General features: G+C 43.3%; 1 protein-coding gene across 1 annotated transcript; it reads right to left on the bottom strand.

The window, feature by feature from the left end:
- Nucleotides 1–663: 663 nt before the first annotated feature.
- Nucleotides 664–15986, bottom strand: EIF3B (eukaryotic translation initiation factor 3 subunit B). The gene is made up of 19 exons (XM_058849869.1): nucleotides 15197–15986; nucleotides 11918–12110; nucleotides 10794–10913; nucleotides 10645–10702; nucleotides 9872–10000; nucleotides 8689–8846; nucleotides 7948–8079; nucleotides 7788–7854; nucleotides 7642–7688; nucleotides 6711–6921; nucleotides 6066–6138; nucleotides 5479–5601; nucleotides 5225–5303; nucleotides 4253–4391; nucleotides 3929–4054; nucleotides 3378–3455; nucleotides 2840–2948; nucleotides 2344–2461; nucleotides 664–1232 (listed from the first exon to the last, which is right to left on the bottom strand). The coding sequence occupies exons 1-18, from the start codon at nucleotides 15663–15665 to the stop codon at nucleotides 2358–2360; spliced, it is 2415 nt and encodes an 804-aa protein (XP_058705852.1). The 5' UTR covers nucleotides 15666–15986; the 3' UTR covers nucleotides 664–1232; nucleotides 2344–2357.
- Between the last annotated feature and the right edge of the window lie 4159 nt (nucleotides 15987–20145).

Raw genomic sequence — 20145 nt, 5'->3', positions numbered from 1 at the left:
TTTGGGATGAGGATGGTTAGGGTAGGAACCCCAAAAATTTGGGCCTGGAACCTCAAAACAGAGTCTAGAACCCCAAAAACCAGGGAAGGAGAAAGGAAGTGCGGAAGGGAAGGAAGGGAAGGAAGTGCAGAAGGGAAGGAAGTGCAGAAGGGAAGGAAGTGCAGAAGGGAAGGAAGGGAAGGAAGTGCAGAAGGGAAGGAAGGGAAGGAAGGGAAGGAAGGGAAGGAAGGGAAGGAAGGGAAGGAAGGGAAGGAAGGGAAGGAAGGGAAGGAAGGGAAGGAAGGGAAGGAAGGGAAGGAAGGGAAGGAAGGGAAGGAAGGGAAGGGAAGGAAGGGAAGGAAGGGAAGGAAGGGAAGGAAGGGAAGGAAGGGAAGGAAGGGAAGGAAGGGAAGGAAGGGAAGGGAGTTTGCAAATGGTTTAAGAATCCAGTCATTTTCTCGTCACTCCACCACCATGAACAGGTCAACATGACAGATCAATGAGCTGTGCCATATTGTAAAAAACCAAGCAACCACAACACAAAGCCAGAAGGGCCATGAGGATCTGTGATTTGAAAAAAAACAAACCCAAAGGAATCATTAGCAAACACTCTTATTACTGGGTGATGTTTGACTTTGATCATTCAGGGAAAGATTCCCTACAAACAACACGTAGGCAGCCTGGTTTTAGTATAGGTCTGCTTTTATTTCCATATTCAGCTCTTTGAGGGAGACATCCTTTCACAATCTGAAAGGAGGAGGGTATAGCCCACTGTAGTGCTGCTTCAGCACACTAAAACACATCATACGAAAAATGGTTCTGGTGACCTTTCCCCAACCCAAACGAACACCTGTCCATGCCCTGGGGACACAGAGAGAGTCCTGGAACCCAAACATTGTGTGTGTGAGACAAGGGTGCACTGGTGAATCTCACCTCACTGGCAAGAGGCAAAAACTGCCAGCTGGCAAGGACTGCACGGGAGTCAGGGAGTAAATACTGGTAGTAGTGGATTTAAAAACAAAAAAAATAATAATCAAACCCTAGAAAAAAAATAATATAAATTTAAAAGCAGCGCCTTTCCAGTATCTCACTGCAGCAGGCAGCAAGGCTTAAAGGCACTACAATGTGTCAGAATGGAGAAAATCTGGTGCATCCACCCTTCCAGAGTGCAAGAATATGGATTAAGAATTCCAAAGTTGATATAGGCTTTTGGAAAACAAACAAACTTCTTTTCAGCACAAGATCTGGTGGAGCTGCAGAAAAAGAAAAAAAGAGAGGTGAGTTAGTTACTGTGCTTTTATACAAACAGCTCAACCTCAGAAGCTGAGCTGGTGAAAGGCTACACCAGCTTCTGTTTCACCTCTTCCTACACTCATGTGGTTTAAATCCATACACTAAGCAGCTTCTCTCCCTCTTCCTTCCATAAAAAGATCTCCCATGTATGGAACATATAAGCCAGACCCAAATATAGTCAAAGGTATCAAGGCTATTATTTTTCTACAGCTCCAAGAGGCACATGTTGCACCTGAGCAAATCTTTAGATATCTGGAGGCTGAAGAACTGCAGGGTGACTTACAGCTGCATATTTCCAGTCTCCCCTTCCTCTTCCTTAAGTGAGGTCCTAAACATGACAGAGCAGGAAACCACTGCAAGTTTTAAATCCTGTCAGTGTCTGTGAAAGTATTTTTCCTCCTCAGTACAATGTCAAGCTCACTAAAGGACATTTCCTACAACAGGGGCTGGAAGAAGCCTCCATTCCCAACAAAAAAATTTATGAATTCACAAGAAGGAGCTGGGAAAAACACTGAATTAAATCCACGATTTCCCAACAAGCCATGCCAGTCAGTACACAAAAATCTGCTACCACATGAATTCTATGTAACTTTTCTAGAAAACAGTAACTGAGTTCATGCAGATATTTAAACATCATCTCAAAATTTTATCAGCTCACAGACAAATGCTGTATAATCTTTATTACGGTATTTAAATTCTATCCAGTCTTGGACTAATATGCAAATCTTCCAAAAGGCAAAATTCCTATCTCATACCAACTACAATTCCTCCTCCTGACTGAACTTACAGGTCTGCAACACTGTGTTCATAGGCTGACCCTAATGCATTTGTGGGTTTGATTTCTCTGGCAAGACAGCATGTACAGAGTATTCTGCTCAGTACAACTCACAAATCTTACTGTCTGCAATTGCTTTTTAGAAAACCTTGTCTTTCCTAGCCACAGAAAAAACATAAACCAACTCAGAGAACAAGAGATTCACCAGTGCAACAGACAGACCTAAGTTCCTAAAGCAAATTAGCAATTCTATAGCAATAGTCGCCAGAGTTTCTCTAAGAGTTATGTTATCTTACCACAGTTTTATTAATTACTCTGGTTCTGCAAGGGTAATAATTTCTTCATTGATAAAAAATTCCACAGTCTCCTCCTCCCAGTCATCGACATTGCTGTCCAGCTCATCTGTGTCTACCCCTGCAATGGAGAAAACATCAACACTGAACACAGCAAACAAGGCAGCAATGGAATGATTTGATGCTCTTGGCAGAAACAGCCCTCAGACCAGCAGTGAAACAAGAGGTCAAGAGGTATTTGGTACTTTAAATCATATCAAGTATATATGAAATTCATTCAATGATATCCAAGGCATTACTGTCTCCTACTACTATTTTATCCCAAGGTCAAGCCAATGCCTTTTTTCCCCTCCTTAAATCCTGCCACGATTCAGGATAAAAAGTACAAAAAACCTCCAGAGAAGAGGGGGCTGGTTTTAGCAGGAAGCAGGGTGAGAAGAGAAGGGGATGAGGCCCCAGAGAGGCGTTGCTGGATGCTCTGCCCAGCGCTGGCTCTCACCCCCGCGCAGCTCCAGGCGCTCGTTGCGCTGCTCCATGTACAGCTCTTGTGCCATCTTGCGGTACTTCCTGAACTCCTCCATCATCGTGCGCCGCCGCTCCACCAGCTCCTGCAGGGGCAGGAAAGGGCTGTTAAACCTCCCCCCTAAAACAAACCCTCACCCCAGCCATTCCTGAGCCAGTCAAACTTTGTTGTCATAAACATCTTCTACTGACTTAGAGGAAAAAGATTCTCTTCTCTAATCAGAATGCTGTTTTGGTGAGGTGTCCTTTTTTCTAACTGAATGAGCTTTTCTTAATTTAAACACTGGCTAATGCAGCAACACACTAAGAACTCAAAAATTTTACCACCTTTGCTTAACCAGTTCCTCTCCAGACTCTCTACAGTAGCACCTCTCTGAACCACCCACTGGACTAATTCTAACTGTCTGGATTAAATGAACACTTGTGATACAGGAAATGTAGCTTTCACATCATCAGTACAAACTAAGGATAGGCTACAAGAGTTTAATCAATAATAAATTTCATAAGTGTCTTGCCTTTGAAGCTTTGGACTGGCTCAGGCGATCCTTCTGCTCAAATATCTTGGAGTATTTCTTCAGGTCCTTCTTAATTTGCTGTGAAACAGGAAATTTTATTTCAACTGGAGTATCAGACTAGCAATTACAACCACCATCTTCTCAACTCTGTGGTAGGGCTGAGCAAGCTCTGACCTTCTGAAAAGCACCTCTCTTCTAGGCAAGTTCCCTTCACTATAACTTTGTGCCTCCTGGCTTATAGATCATGTAAGTGCTTCTGTACACATACAACTAGCAAAATCTGAAGAACAAAATTCAATTTACTCTTCTTTATACCCTTTCATTGTACCCTAACTGTAACAACAGCTGGTAACCACTTCTATTTTGAGCTTATAATACAGTTACTATCTGCAGACATTCCCAGAAGTGAGTCCCACACAGCAATGTGTTTATTCACACATTCAGGGCAGAAGGCAGCTGTGTAACAAACCTCATCCTCAAGAAGAGGGAGTACACCAAGCATGCTTTATACACCAAATCCATGTCAACACAAAGTCCCTGGAATACCCTACCTTTATCTGATCCTCACTGAGCAGGGTAGCTGGTCGTGGTCTCCAGAGCAGCTGACAGAACCTGTCTTTGTTGTTTTTCTGAAGCAGACGGCCTTGGAAGGTCCATAACCAATAGGCATTGTCCACCTGGAAGAGCAGTGCAGCAGCTCAGCCAAAATAAGCTTTAACTTAACACAGGAGCACTCAGAAATTAATGTTTAAAACTGTGCTGGAGGTTAAGTCATTTGACAAGTGACAGGTGTTAATTTTCTCTTCCTGATCAATAGCCCTTTCCAATGCCACTGGAAGAGCAAGCAGGGGTGGGGAAAAGAGGTGCATCAGTACCTTGTGGCTCCACCAAGACACAGAGGTGACAATGTATCTGCCCGTGGGGTCCCACTCCACATCCGAGGCTGTGTAGTGCTCCGCGATGTTCATCATGGTGCAGTCAGACGTGTCAACAAATGCTAAGGCACCGTTCATGCTGCACAGGCAAAACAAGACATTGCTTTACACACCAGCACAGCCTGGGCTTTTAAAAATATTTCACAAGCTGCATCTCTACAGCTCCTCATTACAAATAAATTCTCACAGCAGCCAAGAGACAGGTTCATACCAGTCTCTGTGGCTGGAAAGGAATGCGGTGGATGAAAACAAAACACCAAGTAAGAATGACACTTCTGTTTCTATGTTCAGGGACCCTAAAGAATACAAATAAAATGTCACAGTAAAAATATGCTCTAGGCAAGCTACACCCAAATTTTAACAATTATATGCTTAGACATAGTAGTGAAGAAGAGATTAAAGATTTCTAAGATGAACAGCAGTGCTTGTTTAAAAGCACATGAGAGCAAATTATTACTTGACCAGTTAACAACAGTATTTTTCACTTGCTCTAAAGTGAAACTTTCTTGATAACTCTTTCACAAAGCAGCACCATCATTAACAGGTACTGCCCATGAAAGGGCAGAAGGTGATGATAACTAATGTATCACAAGAGCCACAAGCATGTCCAAACTGGATTGGCTCAGAGTCATTTAACTGAAGTTATTTAACTTGAACAGCTGGAAGGTGTTTCTAAATATCCACTTTTCTGTTGAAAAATGCATTCTTCATTTGATGTGGCAAAAACAGGAAGTGAAAGCTGCAAAGGACTAAGATACATCATGAAGTTGCATCTCTGCCTTTGCACAGCTCTATCAGAATTACAGCAATAAACATTGACAGGGACACCAAACACTTCTTGGCAAGATACTGTAGTTCTTTTCCTGTTTTAAAATCAATATGGAGGTGTTCAGCAACCTGTGAAACACTCACCTTCTGAGGCCAGCCAACACTACAAACTGCCCCTGGGGACTCCAGAATATCGTGTTTGCCTGCTGTTTGTCAAATGTTTCTGAAAAGAAACAAGGCAAATTCAGAAAAATATCTCAATCCAGTGCCATCAATTACAAGCATCAACCCCACTAACTTCTCATAAAACATAATAATCAGCTGCAATTTTGAGTTTATTGCATCTATTACCACACAAAATCTTTAGTATCTGTACTTCTCACTTGTTTTTCACTTACTTATGAGTTCTATTTTCCCATTGTTTTTAACATGGTAAAAGGAAACTGAAATTCGTGGAGTTTCTCCATGCAACACAGCAAACTTGCTTCCATTTGGCTCCCAAGCAAAGGCTATGATGCTTTCTGTAACAAGAGGAGCCAAAATTCTGTTAAAGGACAATACAAATCTCTGATTTCAAGTAGTTACCAAAGAAAACCAAGATACTGAAGAGAAGGAACCCATCAGTTAACACTTTCTTTTAAAACACAGGTTGATAAGGCAATTGCAGGGAGTTAGGGCAAGTGTTTCTAACTATAGCTCTAAGTCTTCCACCATCTACAAAATACATTCATATTATCAGCCCTACTATTTTTATTAATAACATATTTTCATTTCTGTCATTTTTCAAGTCAGTCACAAGCATGAACAGCAACAGATGTTTTGATTTCTCACTTTTACATGAGAAATTCTGCAACACTAAAATCCAGCTGTTTTCCATAGGGTTAAATTCCTAATTATGTAATGTGTTGACAAGAATTTCTAAGAAAGACACAAGCATCTCTACAGAAAAGTTTAAGCTCCAAAGTAAGGAAATACTTGGCATCACCTTTCATTTCCACCACATCCACTGGCACCTGTTTCTCTCTCATGCGGAATATTTCAAAGTTGGTCACTACTCCCTGTAAAGACCAAAATTAAAGCTCATTACCCAGCACAAAAACAGCAGAGTAAATAATTTTATCCCTAGGCATAGAAGGACAGCTCCACATTAGCCTGTTAGGACACAGGATGAGAGTGAGTCAAGGTTTATCCCTTTAATGACAGCAGATGAATACAATATGCCTTCTTACAAAAAACATTCCAAAACTGTTCTGAGAAAAAAATTAACTTCAGAATTGTAAAACAGTATTTTTCTTTTTCAGACTGTTATAAAATTTAATTAAGACAGATGAACATGTGGCATGTTATGCAGCTTGACCTAAATGATGTTTAACAGCTGCTTAATTGTGAGCAGGAAAGGGGGTGAGGCATAGACATCTCAGAGACCAAGAGGCCACTAAAGTCAAAGCAAATCCTGGATGCAAACATTACAGACATTTTGCTTTCCACATGGTTCAAATTCAAATGGAAAAAATTAAAAATATCTTTGACATGATATAATTTACACTGCCTTTATTTAAATACAGTACTGTAAGAAAAGGAAGCATGAGGCAGAACCAAATTTTCCCCCCAAAAATCAGAATCCATGTACCTGTGTGCCTTTGGGAGTCCTGTCTACCTTCACACACAGGTAATCCCCGTTCTTCTGCCAGTGCAGTTTACAATCCACTACGTTGAACAAATTCCGCACGCGAATTTCTTGTCTAGAAGGCAGCTGCATCAAAGTCACTCTTGCTGGGATGTCTTTGTCCTCAGGCACCCAGAAAGCAATTATGTTACCACCTGGAGACCATGAGAAGTCTCTACAGGAACGAAGTTAAAAATATGGCACTTTAATTTTCAGTTAAAGATACTCCAAGCAGAAATCACTTTCCTCATAGTATCTGAATGTTGCAGACGAAGATCAACTCTCAGTAACAAAGGCAGGTGCAGATACATAACTGAGGGCCATTTAATAATGATACCAAAACAGATTTTTAAGCAGCTATTTAAATTTGCTGTATCACCAGTATTGTCCCATTAGTACATCTCACCAAAAAGCAAGGGTTACACAGAGTAACTGCCAAAGATCTAAGAACAAATGAGCCAAAAAATCCCCTATTAAATTACCGTGGAGACCATCTTCTTGCACCTGGGTACACTGAATTTTCTTGTTGCTTTACAAAGATGTACTTAAAAAACTCTCACAGGTGTCACCGTGCCTTGTGCAGACACAGCACACTGCTCTAAACCAGCACATTCACCTTCTCAGGGAGATATTCCCTAACAATCTGCATTCCAGTCAGGTATTGCAGACAAGGAACAGAACTCCCAAGCTATACCCTGGATTAAGCAGTACCACAAAGATGATTTCAAAGCACAGAATCTACCACCTGTGTTTATCAAGTGGAGAGTTTTCCATTTCTTTTTAAGACACTTTGTCTAATTTGACCACCTCAACATGTAAAGCTCTTTGCTCCAGGCAACAGTCTAAAAGATTCCAGCCAAAGAGCACAGTTGTGATTACAAGGGAATAGACTCACCTTATCCCATTGATTTTCAAGCTCTTTTTGTCCAACAAACCCATAGACTAGAAGATGAGAAAAGGATGAATTTTCAAGTTAGTAAGATTCTTATATTTATACACACACTTTCTACTCATTATTATGCAAAAAAGGCAAGAACTTACAGGTGTTTCATAGATGCTGAGGGTATCTGAAGTCATTCGAGCAAAGAATTTACCATCATGACTCCATCTAAGCAAGAAAGAAAAAAATACCAAATTGGAACTGCCTTTTTATTACATGAAGCCTGGGACCACAACTCTCTAATTCTGTTTCTCAACCTACTTAAAAATAGGCCAGTGAGCTGAGTTTTCACAGTGAAATCCTCTCTTCTTTTGGCCAGTCAGAATATCCCAGATGATGATAGCCTGAGGGTCATCCTGTGTGTCCATCAAAGGGCTGAAGGTCACTAAATACCTACAATAGAAATAATCCAATTCATTATTGAAACTTCATCTAATATATTGGAACCAGCAGGCTTTCATCCAAGTAGTATTTAAATATCAGGCACTTTTAAACAGCAGTTTCCCTAATGGGATTTTTCAGGGCAGGGAAAAATAAGAACAGGATTATATAGGAGGAGAAAGTTTCCCTGGCATCCCTCTGGCTGAAAAGGTTCCAGATTTATTTGCAAGTCTTTCCATATTGATGTTACAAGGGAGGGGAACTCACCAAATACACTGTTACCTATTATATAGTTTTGACATGAGAATAACAATGGCGTCAAACCAAACATAAATCATTGACCTTATGCATCCCAAATTACAGGGATGCTGGGCTTCTCCACTGAAAGGTAAATAATCTCTTTAATACAAAAAAGCATAAAACCCAACTGCTTTCAAATGTGTTACTTGAAAACTCAAATCAAAATGCATCTCAGTCCTGAAATTATTTTATCCTTCTCCCCAGAGCTCTTTAATGTTAAAAAAAAAATCTTAATAAATTAATTTCAGCACTCCAGATTTGGAGGATGCTTATGCCTCATGCTTTTGGCCCCTTAGCCCAAACCAATGTCAAGCTCTGTACCTTTCACAGGGTGAGAAATCAATAAGCTGCACTCCTTGGTGACTAAACCTTTGAATCTGCTTGAACTTCTCTCCACCCCACAGAGCGATGCCCCTCTGGTGGAACGTAGCCAGGTAGGTGCCTTTGGGAGACCAACGGACATAGGTCTCTGTCCACCTCTGCATTTAGAAAAAAACAGTACACACAAAAGTTTAACTTCATGCTGTCACCCTAAAAGGGAAAGAATTAATGTGTGCCTTCTAGAAACACATTTTGTAAATCCCTTTACTAAATGAAGATCTCAGGATCTGTTATAACTGTGGAGTTTTATTTCATGCACATAATGTACAGTACCTACTCTTCAGGTTGAAAACTGTCAGTTGAGAACCTCTTAACTTACAGATCACCAAAGATGTTTTTCAGGTACAGGGACATCCTTTGTGTAATAACAATTAAACCCACCTAACACCCTCAATTTCCTTCTTTCAGCCTTGGTAAGAATATACTGTTCTTATTCTACTATAAATTTCAAATTTCTGAACACTACAGCTCTGGACCTTCAGCTAAGTTAGAGAAAACTCAGCAACACAGACCACAGCTGGAGACCATGGTGATGAGCAAATAAATATTCTCATCATTCCAGAGCCAACTTCCTTCTACCATAATGCTCAATGGTTATTAAGGAAAATGCTCCTGGGTCCTAACAGTTCCCAGCAAGTCCAGTGCCTGCAGCAGACAGGCAGACTAACTCTCCCTTTTTTATGCCATTACCAAACCAGCTATTCCTCTTTTACACCTCTGTGGTCAGCACAAAAGCAAGGAGTCATCTGAAGCAACAAACATAAGCACATATTCAGCTCGAATGAATAGTTCTCCTCAAACTCTGACTTTGCATTCTCAGATCTTTATGAATCACCTATAACAGAGAGATGAAGGAAACTAATGGGCATCATAGACCAGTTTAAAAAAAAAACCACCACACACCACCACAAACTTTTTAAAAGTTCACTTCACAGTTCTTTTACCTAAGCAGCTAAGTCTAACTCTAAAGGATGTGTTTCACTACTCTTCACAAGGAAGAAAAAATTACTTCCTCAGTGGGAAAAAGCCTGTTTGTTTTTTTTTTTATTGAAAGGTTGCAATGTCATAAAATGAAGGAGAATGGCAGTGTATCTGCAATCCCTAGCACTTCCAGGACACTCACTGCTCTGTCTTCTATTTGAACAGGTTCCTTGATGTCATTCCAAAAAATGGATGTCCGGTCCCCTGACTCAAAGATCACACTGTACTGATCCCTACAGTCAGGGTCTTCCAACCAGTATCGGAGATTCCCCTGAAAAAACAGAGTAAAAGACTATTAGTGAGTCAAAGGCTAAGTCAACAAGTTCCGCAGTTTAGTATCTACCTGGCAGGTGAAAGCTGGTCTTACCAGAGAGTGCAACTTTGGGCTCTTACCACTGCAAACAAGTTTTTGAAGTAAAATTAAACAATTCCAATTATTGGATGCTGGAAGCTGAGATCACACCATAAGCAGGTGGACCTTCAAGGTGTTTTGATGATGTTTAACACTTATTTTGAACAAGAAGTCATTTAGTATTTGGTTTTTAAAGAAAAAGCAAACTACTCTTTCTTCCATCAGACTATTGCCAAATCAACTGGTAACAAACACCAAACTTTGTCTCAAACAATTAAGATTATAGAAAGATACTTTTGAAAGTCTATCTAAATGACTCAGGCAAAACTATTATTCACTCTTAAATAATAAGAGTAAATTAAGCTTCACAGTATTAGTAACTATTAAGCAGAAGCACCGAGTTCCTCCCATCACTGCATGACAGGAACAGGAGTATGTGATCAGCACTGCTATTTACAACACCATTAACACGTCATTTCTATTTTCATATGGACATTTCAGCAATGAAGTAATCATTTAATATTAAGCTGAATATTCTTTCCACTTTTCCAAAAATTCCTTACCAAGTCCTTAAATGGCTGTTTCTCAGGGATTTCCCACTCATCACTGATTGTCATGTACCTGCAAGAGCAATTTGGTTGGTTACACTCCATGCAGGCACTCAGGATTAGAATCCCCAAATCTACAGATAACACACAATTGCTGCACTCACTTATCAAAGTCTGTGAAGAGGTTGACTCTGAAAGTGTGCTGCTTATCCAGTTTGTATCCATCTGCATTCTTCACAGCATCCACAGCGTGGGAGGGAGACATGTACTCCAGGAAGATGTACCTGCAAGGAAGGAAAACCAAAGTGCAAGGCACTGTTGACTACACAACAGGCTCAAAATAAAGAAGAAACAATGGAGATGAGTTAAGAATTCAGTACAGAGCATCTGCAGGATAACTTCTTGTCTTGTCCCACCCAATTAGGGTGAACAGCAAATTAATCTCCATTCTGGCCACAGATTCACACACATTTTTAAGCTCTCTAGGCCCAATCTCAATTAATCTGATATCCTTTCTGAAATGAGCCAGACACAGCAGTGAATGCAAGCTCAACACAACAAGACAGGAATGTGCAGGTTACATCCACAGCTTTTCCCAGCTGAGTAACAGGTCATGTTGAGGAATTACTGTCACAGGCATCTCAAAGCACCACTATTGTTTTCAATTACAGAGCTCAGCTTCTTTTTGACCACTTAATCCAACCTAGCTTGGAGCTCAGCAGACTCAAAACTAATGGTATCCTGAACGCCATCAGTGTCTCAAACAGAGGTATGAACACAGAGAGAATAATTTTCATTATCACCTTTTAGAAGCAACAATCCCTCAACTCCAGAAAACTCTTTTCATGCCTTCTAAAGTATGTATTTCTCCAATACTCGGAATATATGCTACAGATACTGACAATCTATTTTGCAACAAATAGTCCAGACATTGCTACTAACTTTTTAGCTCAAGAGGACCTTCAACTTCTGCCATAGCAGAAAACTGAGGAAAAACTCCTCATGTAGCACAGAAATTTGTCTCCAAACCCAGCTAAACTGTTTCCATAATTAATCCCCACCAGGCTCCACTATGGAGCCTAATGAGCTATTAAACTTCTCAGTTCCCTCAGGAACTTGTTTGCCACTGAGGCTGATGTCAGGACTGCACAGGATGAGGTAGAAGAAGGTGTTGATAACAACTATGAGGTCACCATAAAAACTGGCTATAAAGTATTGACACTAACAATCAAAGATAAGCCAGAGCTGTGCTTCAGCCACTTTTCCAGCTGGAGTTATCATGACTTACCCTTTTGTTTTTCCATCTGCTTCTGGATAAAATTCATTGATAATTTTACCAAACTTAGAAAATATTTTGTGGATGACATTCTTCAGTTTCTCCAGTCGGTCTGGTCCAACCTGGGGCACATTATCCACGACAATCACTGAGTCTATTCCATCTGCCTCCTGTGGCTGATCTTTCAGGATGTCACCAAGCAACTCTGCAAAGACAGCACAGACAGGAAACTAAGGCACAGCTCACATCATGAAGGAGGGAAGACAAAGATGAAAAGAACAGCGAGAGCAAGAAAACAGAGAGACTTTAATTTTCAAGAAATTTCAAGAATCATTTAAGAAACTTGGCAGTGAATGAACGTTCTGTCAGAAAAACAACTGAACTGAATGCACAATTCCCCAACAGCACATCCTAAGTGACAGGATTATGTGGTTTCATGGCAAACATTAAGCACCCAACTCTTGAAGTCTTTCTTAAAAACATACTTTACACACAGAGGTTGTCAACATTTGCACTATCAGTTTTTTTCAGGAGATGGAACTGGCTCGCAAAGTCCCCAAAACTGACAATAGCACAGACAAATGCATGATTTACTACCTGACCTCTGACTAGTCCTCTTCCTCAAATTATAACCAGATGACTTTGATAAATGTAACCTGTACCTCCCTCCCAAATTACACAAATTTTAGCATAATTCAAAACTCAAAAGCATAATTTAAAATCCGCCATACTGGAAGCTCTGCATGTCTCAGCATCACTTTAATTAAGAACTCACACTCCATCTAAACCTTTAATTACGCACAAAACCAAAGGTCTAGGGCAAGACACTAAAAGCCATATTTAAGCTTTGTTAAGACAAGCACACATCTTTTCACACTGGATATTCTTCGAACATATTAATTCCTGAATATCTGCAGTAAGTTTAAAGATTATGTGAAGATCACTGTAGAATACCTATAGCATACACAGACTAGGAAAAGTCCAAACACATATAGAAAGACTTAAAATATGAGAACAAACTAAAAAAGGTGTTGTGTATGCTGATATTTCAAAGACATTAGATTTTTGATAGTTTTGTAATTCAAGAATTTTTTCTGCCCAGAAATATCACTGGAAAGATCTCCAGCCATAAAGAAATATGAGTAACATGCTTACTTTGAATTTCAAATTAGTAAAAAATTGGTTTCTAAAACTTTAAGCTTCAACAGGTTATTACACACAAAGCTTCCCACTGATCTGAGGCAACATGAACCACAAATATTTAGCCCATTATGACCAGGATTACGGGGTATCCACAGAATGGTGCTGTTTGTAATATTTATCACTCAGAATGATCATCTCCGTGTCCACGTAGGAGCTACAAATAACAATATAAAATATATATAATGAAAGCATGCCCCACAAGGACATTTCCATAGGAGCCTACAAGCAAAAGGAGAAAACCAAAGTAAAACACAAAAGCGTAATTCTTTAGGCTCCTTTAGTAATTTTTTTCATAGCCACTTCTCACAAAAGACTTTGTAGGCCAAGGAATGCATGTTTGGATTCCTGAGCAGGAATGCAACACCCTGTACTGAATCAAAACTGTAACAGAATGAAGACAAATTCCCACACTGTGCCCTTAAATTCAAACTTGTGAACAAAGGAATCTTCAAAGAGCAAGGAGCTGGTTCAGCCAGCTCCTGCTGCAGCCAGAAGGGAAGCAGGGTGTGGTGGGTGCAGGGCTATCTCCAGCTGGCAGTATTTAAGGACCACTGTCATTATCTGAACTAAAGCTTCACTGGTACCTAAGTGGTTGTCCAACACTTCCCTTCTGCTTTAACTTGGATCAGTTGTTCTTCCATGCCAACATCACTGGGGGAAAAGAAAAGGCAGTAAAAGACCTGAGATGTTCCAGTCCTACAGCTGGTCCATCTCACATGTGCTCCTGAAGATCTGTGTTATCATGAGCATTGGAAGAGCCTTGGCTTGGTCACACTGGGCTGCTTTTCTCCTTGGGAAGGCACCAGTATAATGGGAAACAAATAAGGAAGCTCAAGAAGCAATACACACAGATGGAAAGCCAGACCAGCAAGAGTGACTAAACTTAAATGCTGTAATTCAGCCACTAACACTGGATTTCATACAGCTGAGAAGTTAACCAAATTAATTAACAACAAAATAGGTGGAGACAGAAAACATGCCCAGTTTCTAAGAAGGAACTGAACATCACAATCCTAGATGTACACAAAGCGTATTAAGCAGGCACTTGACAAAAAGAATCCAACTCCAAGGCAATTTTGCCAAAGTCTCTTTGAGAAACAAACGTACAAGTTCAAAGAGCTGTTATACAGACTGCTAAACTGAGAACAGCAAACACTTCCTTAATCTAGGATATTTGGCTGCTGTTTCATTAAACTAAACAAAGGACTGGAACACAAGAATGCGCACCTGTATCACCTGTATTCCACTGCCAGTGGAGATAACTGGCTGATTTACAGTCCTGTGCTTTAGAAACATCTTTCCACTTTTGATACGTGTAACAGACCTTACAACTGGCAGAACACAGGTACACGAGACCCTAACTCAGCACAAATGCTGAACAAAGTACTTTTGCTATTGAAAAACTAAGAAAATTTATCTAGAAAGACACATCTGAAAAACACTATAATAATTAGAGCTCCAACTTCCATATGGCAAGCCCATGTATAAACATTTATTGTCTGTGCAGTTACAGAATAGCTTTGCCATTTTAAGGCAGTCAATATCCACTACTTTTAGAAGAGCTTGGGCTGACATTTTTAACTGCCAGAAACGATTTTTCCCTATTTTCTTGTCACAAAGTACCTACATCACATCTTCACGAGCAGTAACTCCTCAAACCCTATTTACCTACGGACTTCATTCCGGGTGGATGGAAAAAAAAAAAAAAAAAAAAAGATGAAACATAGTTTGTAACGACCACATCAACCATTTAAAACTTCTGTTTCTACAGCTGAGTTTAACTAACAGAGGCAAAGGGAAGGGAGACGAGCTGATGATTCCACTCAGAGGGCAGCCCACACCTGAGGTGTAACAGCGACTTTAGAACCATTTTAACAGCAGGTTTTAGAACAGCAGCGTTGTGCGGTGCAGAAATAACTCAGAAAGAAGATGGTGTAAGAAGCACAGCTCCGATGCGGAGCTGCCCAGCACCAGGGCGGAGCGCAGCCGGGCCCGGGGGCTCGGGGCAGAGCGCTCCCCGGCCTGGCCCCGGCTCCCCACGGGCTCCCCCAGAGCTCCGCAGCCCCCGCAGCTCCTCCCGTCCCGCACCTTCGTCGCTGATGTCGTCCACGAAGTCCTCGGGGTCGCTGAAGGAAATCTCATCCTCGGGCTCGGCCGGGGCGGCGGGCGCGGCCTCCCCGTTCTCCTGCGCCGCGCCGGGCTCGGCCTCGGCCGGCGGCTCGGACTTGGGCTCCGCCGCGGGCTCGGTCCCGGCCTCAGAGCCGGGCTCGGGCTCGGCCTTCACGGGGCTGTCGCGGCCGGCCGGCGGCTGCGGCTCGGGCGGCTGCTCGGGCTCCTCGGCGGCGGCGGGCGGCGGCGGCTCGGGGGGCCCCGGCGGTGCCTCGGACTCGCCTCCTCCTTCCTCCTCCTCATCTTCCTTCTCGTCCTCTTCCTGCTGCTGCTGCTGCTGTGGCGGCTCCGCGGGCGGCGGGGGCGCGTCCGTGTGCTCGGGCTCCTCGGCGGGGCCCTGCGCGCCGGGCGGCGCGGCGGCCGCGGGGCTCTCCTCGGTGTCCTGCATGGGGCGGCGGCGGTGCCGGGGGCCGGGTGCGGTGCCCGGCTGTCGGTGCGCGGGTCTCGGTGCGGTGTCCCGTACCCTGGGCTCGCCAAGGGCTCTCGGTGCCGGTGCCGGTCCCGTCCGGAGCTCGGCGGGGAAAGGCGGGGGAGGGGCGGGGCGGCTCCTACGGCCGGGCCATGTGCGCCAGGCCCAGCGGCCCGCGCGCGCCGGCACCGACCAACGCGCGCGCGGCGACGGGGGGGATCCCTGTCCCCGCCGCCGCTCCCGCCCGCCGCCGCCTTCTCTCCCCTCCGCGCACAGACGGTTCAGGCGCTTTTGTGAGCTCTGTCTCGCTCAGCCAGCGGCGGCTTCTTCACCTTCTCACCCCACCGCACGCCTCGCACCCCTATTTTCTGACTGCTGTGGTTGAGCCCAAGATGGCGCCGCCTTTCATTCTAATGAGGTGGGGTCCGGCCGAACTATTTTTTGGGGGGCGCCGTTACATTTAACTGCGCCGACGCTCAGTGAAATCTCCCTGCCTGTGCGGCCGCTCAGCACATGTCGCTTTCCAGCGCTGTGCAGCCGGTGACAGGACAGTGCCGTGGTGACAGCACAGCGCACTGGCACGAAACTCGCCCTAGCGGCCCCCTACAACCTTTCGCCATGGCTTCGCTCGAAGGCAGTCTGTGCGCGCGCGGGCGCTACCAAGCTGATGCAGAGGGGGAGGCGCGCGGTGCTTCGCCGATATCGACGCGGTTGTCCCGGGGCGCGGCGAGGGCGGTGGGTCAGCGCACACCCCGCGGCGGCGGGGCCGTGTGGTACGGCCCGGCGGGAGCGCCACATCAGCCGGGCGGGATGGCGGCACCGGGAGCTGAGGGGGCGCCGGTGGCGGCCGTGGCCGGGCGGCTTCCGAGCGCTGTTTTAGTCCCAGCGTGACCTATGTGGGTCTTAAATAACACTTTTCCTGAAGTTCAAGTTGACAGTGGCCATGCCACGGCATCTCTGCCTGCCCCGCGAGAAGCTTTAATGGTGAACTCCCGGTGCAGCCGGGCACACCCTCAGTGATCTGAAGGGTCACCGTGCACAGTCTTGGGGTCTTAGCGTGATTTCTAAATGGTTTCTGAACTGGTAAAGCTCCCCTCTCTTCACGAGTGAGCTGAAAGACGTGACACGTTATCGATTAAAGCACCGCCTTCTGTCCCGGGCACCTCAGGATGATGAAGAATACGTGAAGTGTGACTTCTGTCACCGTGTGTGTTAATATATGTAGGTATAATCTATTCAGAGTGGATCAGAGAACTTGAAATTTGCCTCAGATACCATCTTGAGGTGACAACATTAGAGGAAAAAGTTCTGGAGAAATGGCTTGTCCGTTCAAATTCGGAGTCGCACACTTGCATTTTGACTAGGATTTCTTTTTTTATCCCAATGCTTTCAATCAATCAATCAATCATCAAAACGGACAATGCCAGCATTAAAAAGCAAAAAGAAAAAAAAAAGGCAGAGCAGGTACTGCACATGGCATTTTAAAATTAGACCTTGTCTTATATTGCAGCATCTTTCATGTTTTGACAAACTCTTGAGGGCAGATGTTTAAGAAACTAAGGCAGACACGCCAGTTGTGTAATTTTTCAGGGAGTCACACGATGGCATCCGAACTCCAGCTCCACTGGCTGAGTGTGTCCATTCTCAGGAATGTGTCATTGAAGGCAGCTCGAATGAATGGAAACGATGACTGGCACTTTGTGCAGCAATTTTTTCCCCTCATTATATCGTGGTAGCTGACTAGACCCTGACTTCCCGGTCAGCACCAGCAGTGACGCTCTAAAGTGAACAGAAAGTGCTGTTTCCTGCCATCACAACCACATATTTTTCCAAATGTGAGGCAGGACATGGGTGCTGTTCAGTGCACAGTCCCAGCTGGGTCCTCAATATTCTATGGCTCTTCCAGGGGCGTGTATGAAGTCTGTGTTGCTTTTGTTTCATCTCTCCCAAATACAGTTGTCTGCATTGCTGGAATGTGCAATTTCTGCAATTGCCCTTCTTCCTGTTTGCACTTTTCCAGTCACTTTGGTTAAACAGTGGATCTAAACATTGGACTCTCCGTTCCCTGACATTGCATGGGCTGCTCTTTGCACTTTCCTGTACTTTTCAGCAACTTTTGATTTATCTGCTCTTCCTTCCTTCTCCCTTTCCTTTCTCTGTTGAAATTTCCCCTCAGTCCCTGTCCTATCTCATTGCCATTCTTTTTTCTTCCAGCACTTACTCAGCAATCTGAGAGAGAGCGGAACAACTTTTAAAACCAGAGATTTTGGCACTGGCAGCTGAAGCCTGTTCCTTTAAGTACTCCACATGCAAAACTCCTAATCAATGGGAAATTTGGGGGGAAAAAATCTTGCAGGAATGGCTTTTTATAAAACAGCTCTCAAACCAGCAGTGCCTCATGAATTTTATTGCGTGCAGGTGATCTGAGAATAGTGGAGCTGACAGCTCTGTTTCCTAAACTGAATTCTGAAGGAGTAAGCAAGTTCTTGTATGAAATTTCATCTAATCCTGACAGGACGTGCCAGGAATGACACATTGTGAGGCAGGGCCTCGGGTAGGGATCTATTTCTGCATTGCTTTTGTCACCTGGAACCTGCTGGTTCAGCCCCTCTGCTCTGCTGTGGTGAGACCCAGCCTCAGTCCTGCATCCAGCTCTGGGGTCCCAGCACAGGAAGGACACTGGCACTGACCTCTTGGAACAAGTCCAGAGGAGGCCACCAAGATGATCAAGGGATGGAGCAGTTCTCCTGAGGGAAAGGCTGAGAGAATTGGGATTGTCCAGCCTGGAGAAGAGGTTTCAGTGTGACCTGACTGTGGCCTTTCAATACCTGAAGGGGCCTGCAAGAAAGATGGAGAGAGACTGTTTTAAAGGGGGAATGGCTTTCAATTGGAAGAGAGTAGGTTTCAATTAGATAATAGGAAAAAACTACCCTGTGGGGGTGGTAAAGCCCTGGCACAGGTTGCCCAGAGCAGCTGTGGCTGCCCCATCCCTGGAGGTGTCCAAGGACAGGTTGGACAGGGCTTGGAGCAACCTGGGACAGTGGAAGGTGTCCCTGCTCACAGAATGGGGTTGTAACAAAATGATCTTTAAGGTCCCTTCCATCCAAAACCATTGAGTGATTCTCTGACATGTGTCCTTTTTTTTCTTTAGTGTTTATTGTTTCTTTATGCTCAAGGTTTTCCAGAAGCTTTTGCTGCAGCTACAGCAAATACAGAAGTGTTCAATAACTTACGTCAAGCAGACTCTTTCTAGCCCCGTTGAAAAATTATTTCTGCAATTGAATTATTTTTCACAGTATTTTTCATCAAGACTCCGAAGCAATCTTCAGTTGAGAATATCTTATTTATACCAAATAAATAGTTATGCTATTAGCTTAAGTACAGACCAATCAAAAATCTATAGCTAAATGAGAACATGTTGATTCCTCCATTCATTTTCTCCAAAAATGCTATATAGGCGAAAAATCCTGTGGTGTTCAGAAGTGCTGAGCATGCAAAACTCTGCTCGGCTGCTGCACAAACATGATTTGAAGGGCCTCTCAGCTTAAATAATGCCATGCTTTTTTAATTTTATACACAGCTTTCGTCTGCACCCACGCTCGTGGGGACTGAGCTGAAATAGCACTGAGGGAGGAGGAAAAGGAGAATCACTCGACTTATTCACATCTTTGTAGCAGCACAAAAACTTTCAAAGGCGAGCAACTGTGGTCATAGTTACCCCTAAAATAATTCTCACTTCATAATTTTCTGCTTTAGTTCTCTCTGCATACAGTGCAGGTGACTATTTAGCTTCCCATGATTAAGAAATATTGATACTGATATTAAGAAATATCAGTAACATTAATTAGTGAATTAATTCAATACTTTGGATATTGAAACCATGAAGCAGTATTAATTAATATCTCAAACTGGAGGTCCAGAATCTATAAGGATTTTTTTGTGTCTGGTGATATTTTCAGGAAAGTCACTGTACAAAACATGTACCTTTTTTCTCATCACTGTCAACCATATCTTTCCTGACTAATAAAGTACAGGAAGTGGGGAAAAAATCACTAATGAGGGGTGCTCATACATGCAGTTCTTGTTTTTATGCAGTTTTGGAAAGTGTATTTGCATTTCAAATGTTCATATTTTTGTGCTTTTCTGAATAGCTTAGTGTTCATTTCTACCAAATTTATCAAAAATCCAGATGCATGCGAAAGAGAAAAAAATACTGAGCATAGGAAACTTGATTAATTGACTGGATAGCAGCAGAAATGACCTGGGAAAAGGAACTCTGTTAAAGAAAATATACCAAAATTGACTTGGAGTAATTCATCTGATGAGAGGGCACAGTCTCAAGCTGTGCCAGGGTGGTTTAGGTTGGACATCAGGAGGGATTTCTTCACAGAAAGGGTGCTTAGACATTGGAATGGGCTTCCCAGGGAGGTGGGGGAGTCACCGATCCTGGAGGTCTTTC

The sequence above is a fragment of the Poecile atricapillus genome, chromosome 14, assembly GCF_030490865.1.
Source record: "Poecile atricapillus isolate bPoeAtr1 chromosome 14, bPoeAtr1.hap1, whole genome shotgun sequence".
NCBI lineage: Eukaryota > Metazoa > Chordata > Aves > Passeriformes > Paridae > Poecile > Poecile atricapillus.
The sequence above is the reverse complement of the archived record's forward strand: the minus strand, read 5'-3'. Positions and strand labels throughout refer to the sequence as shown.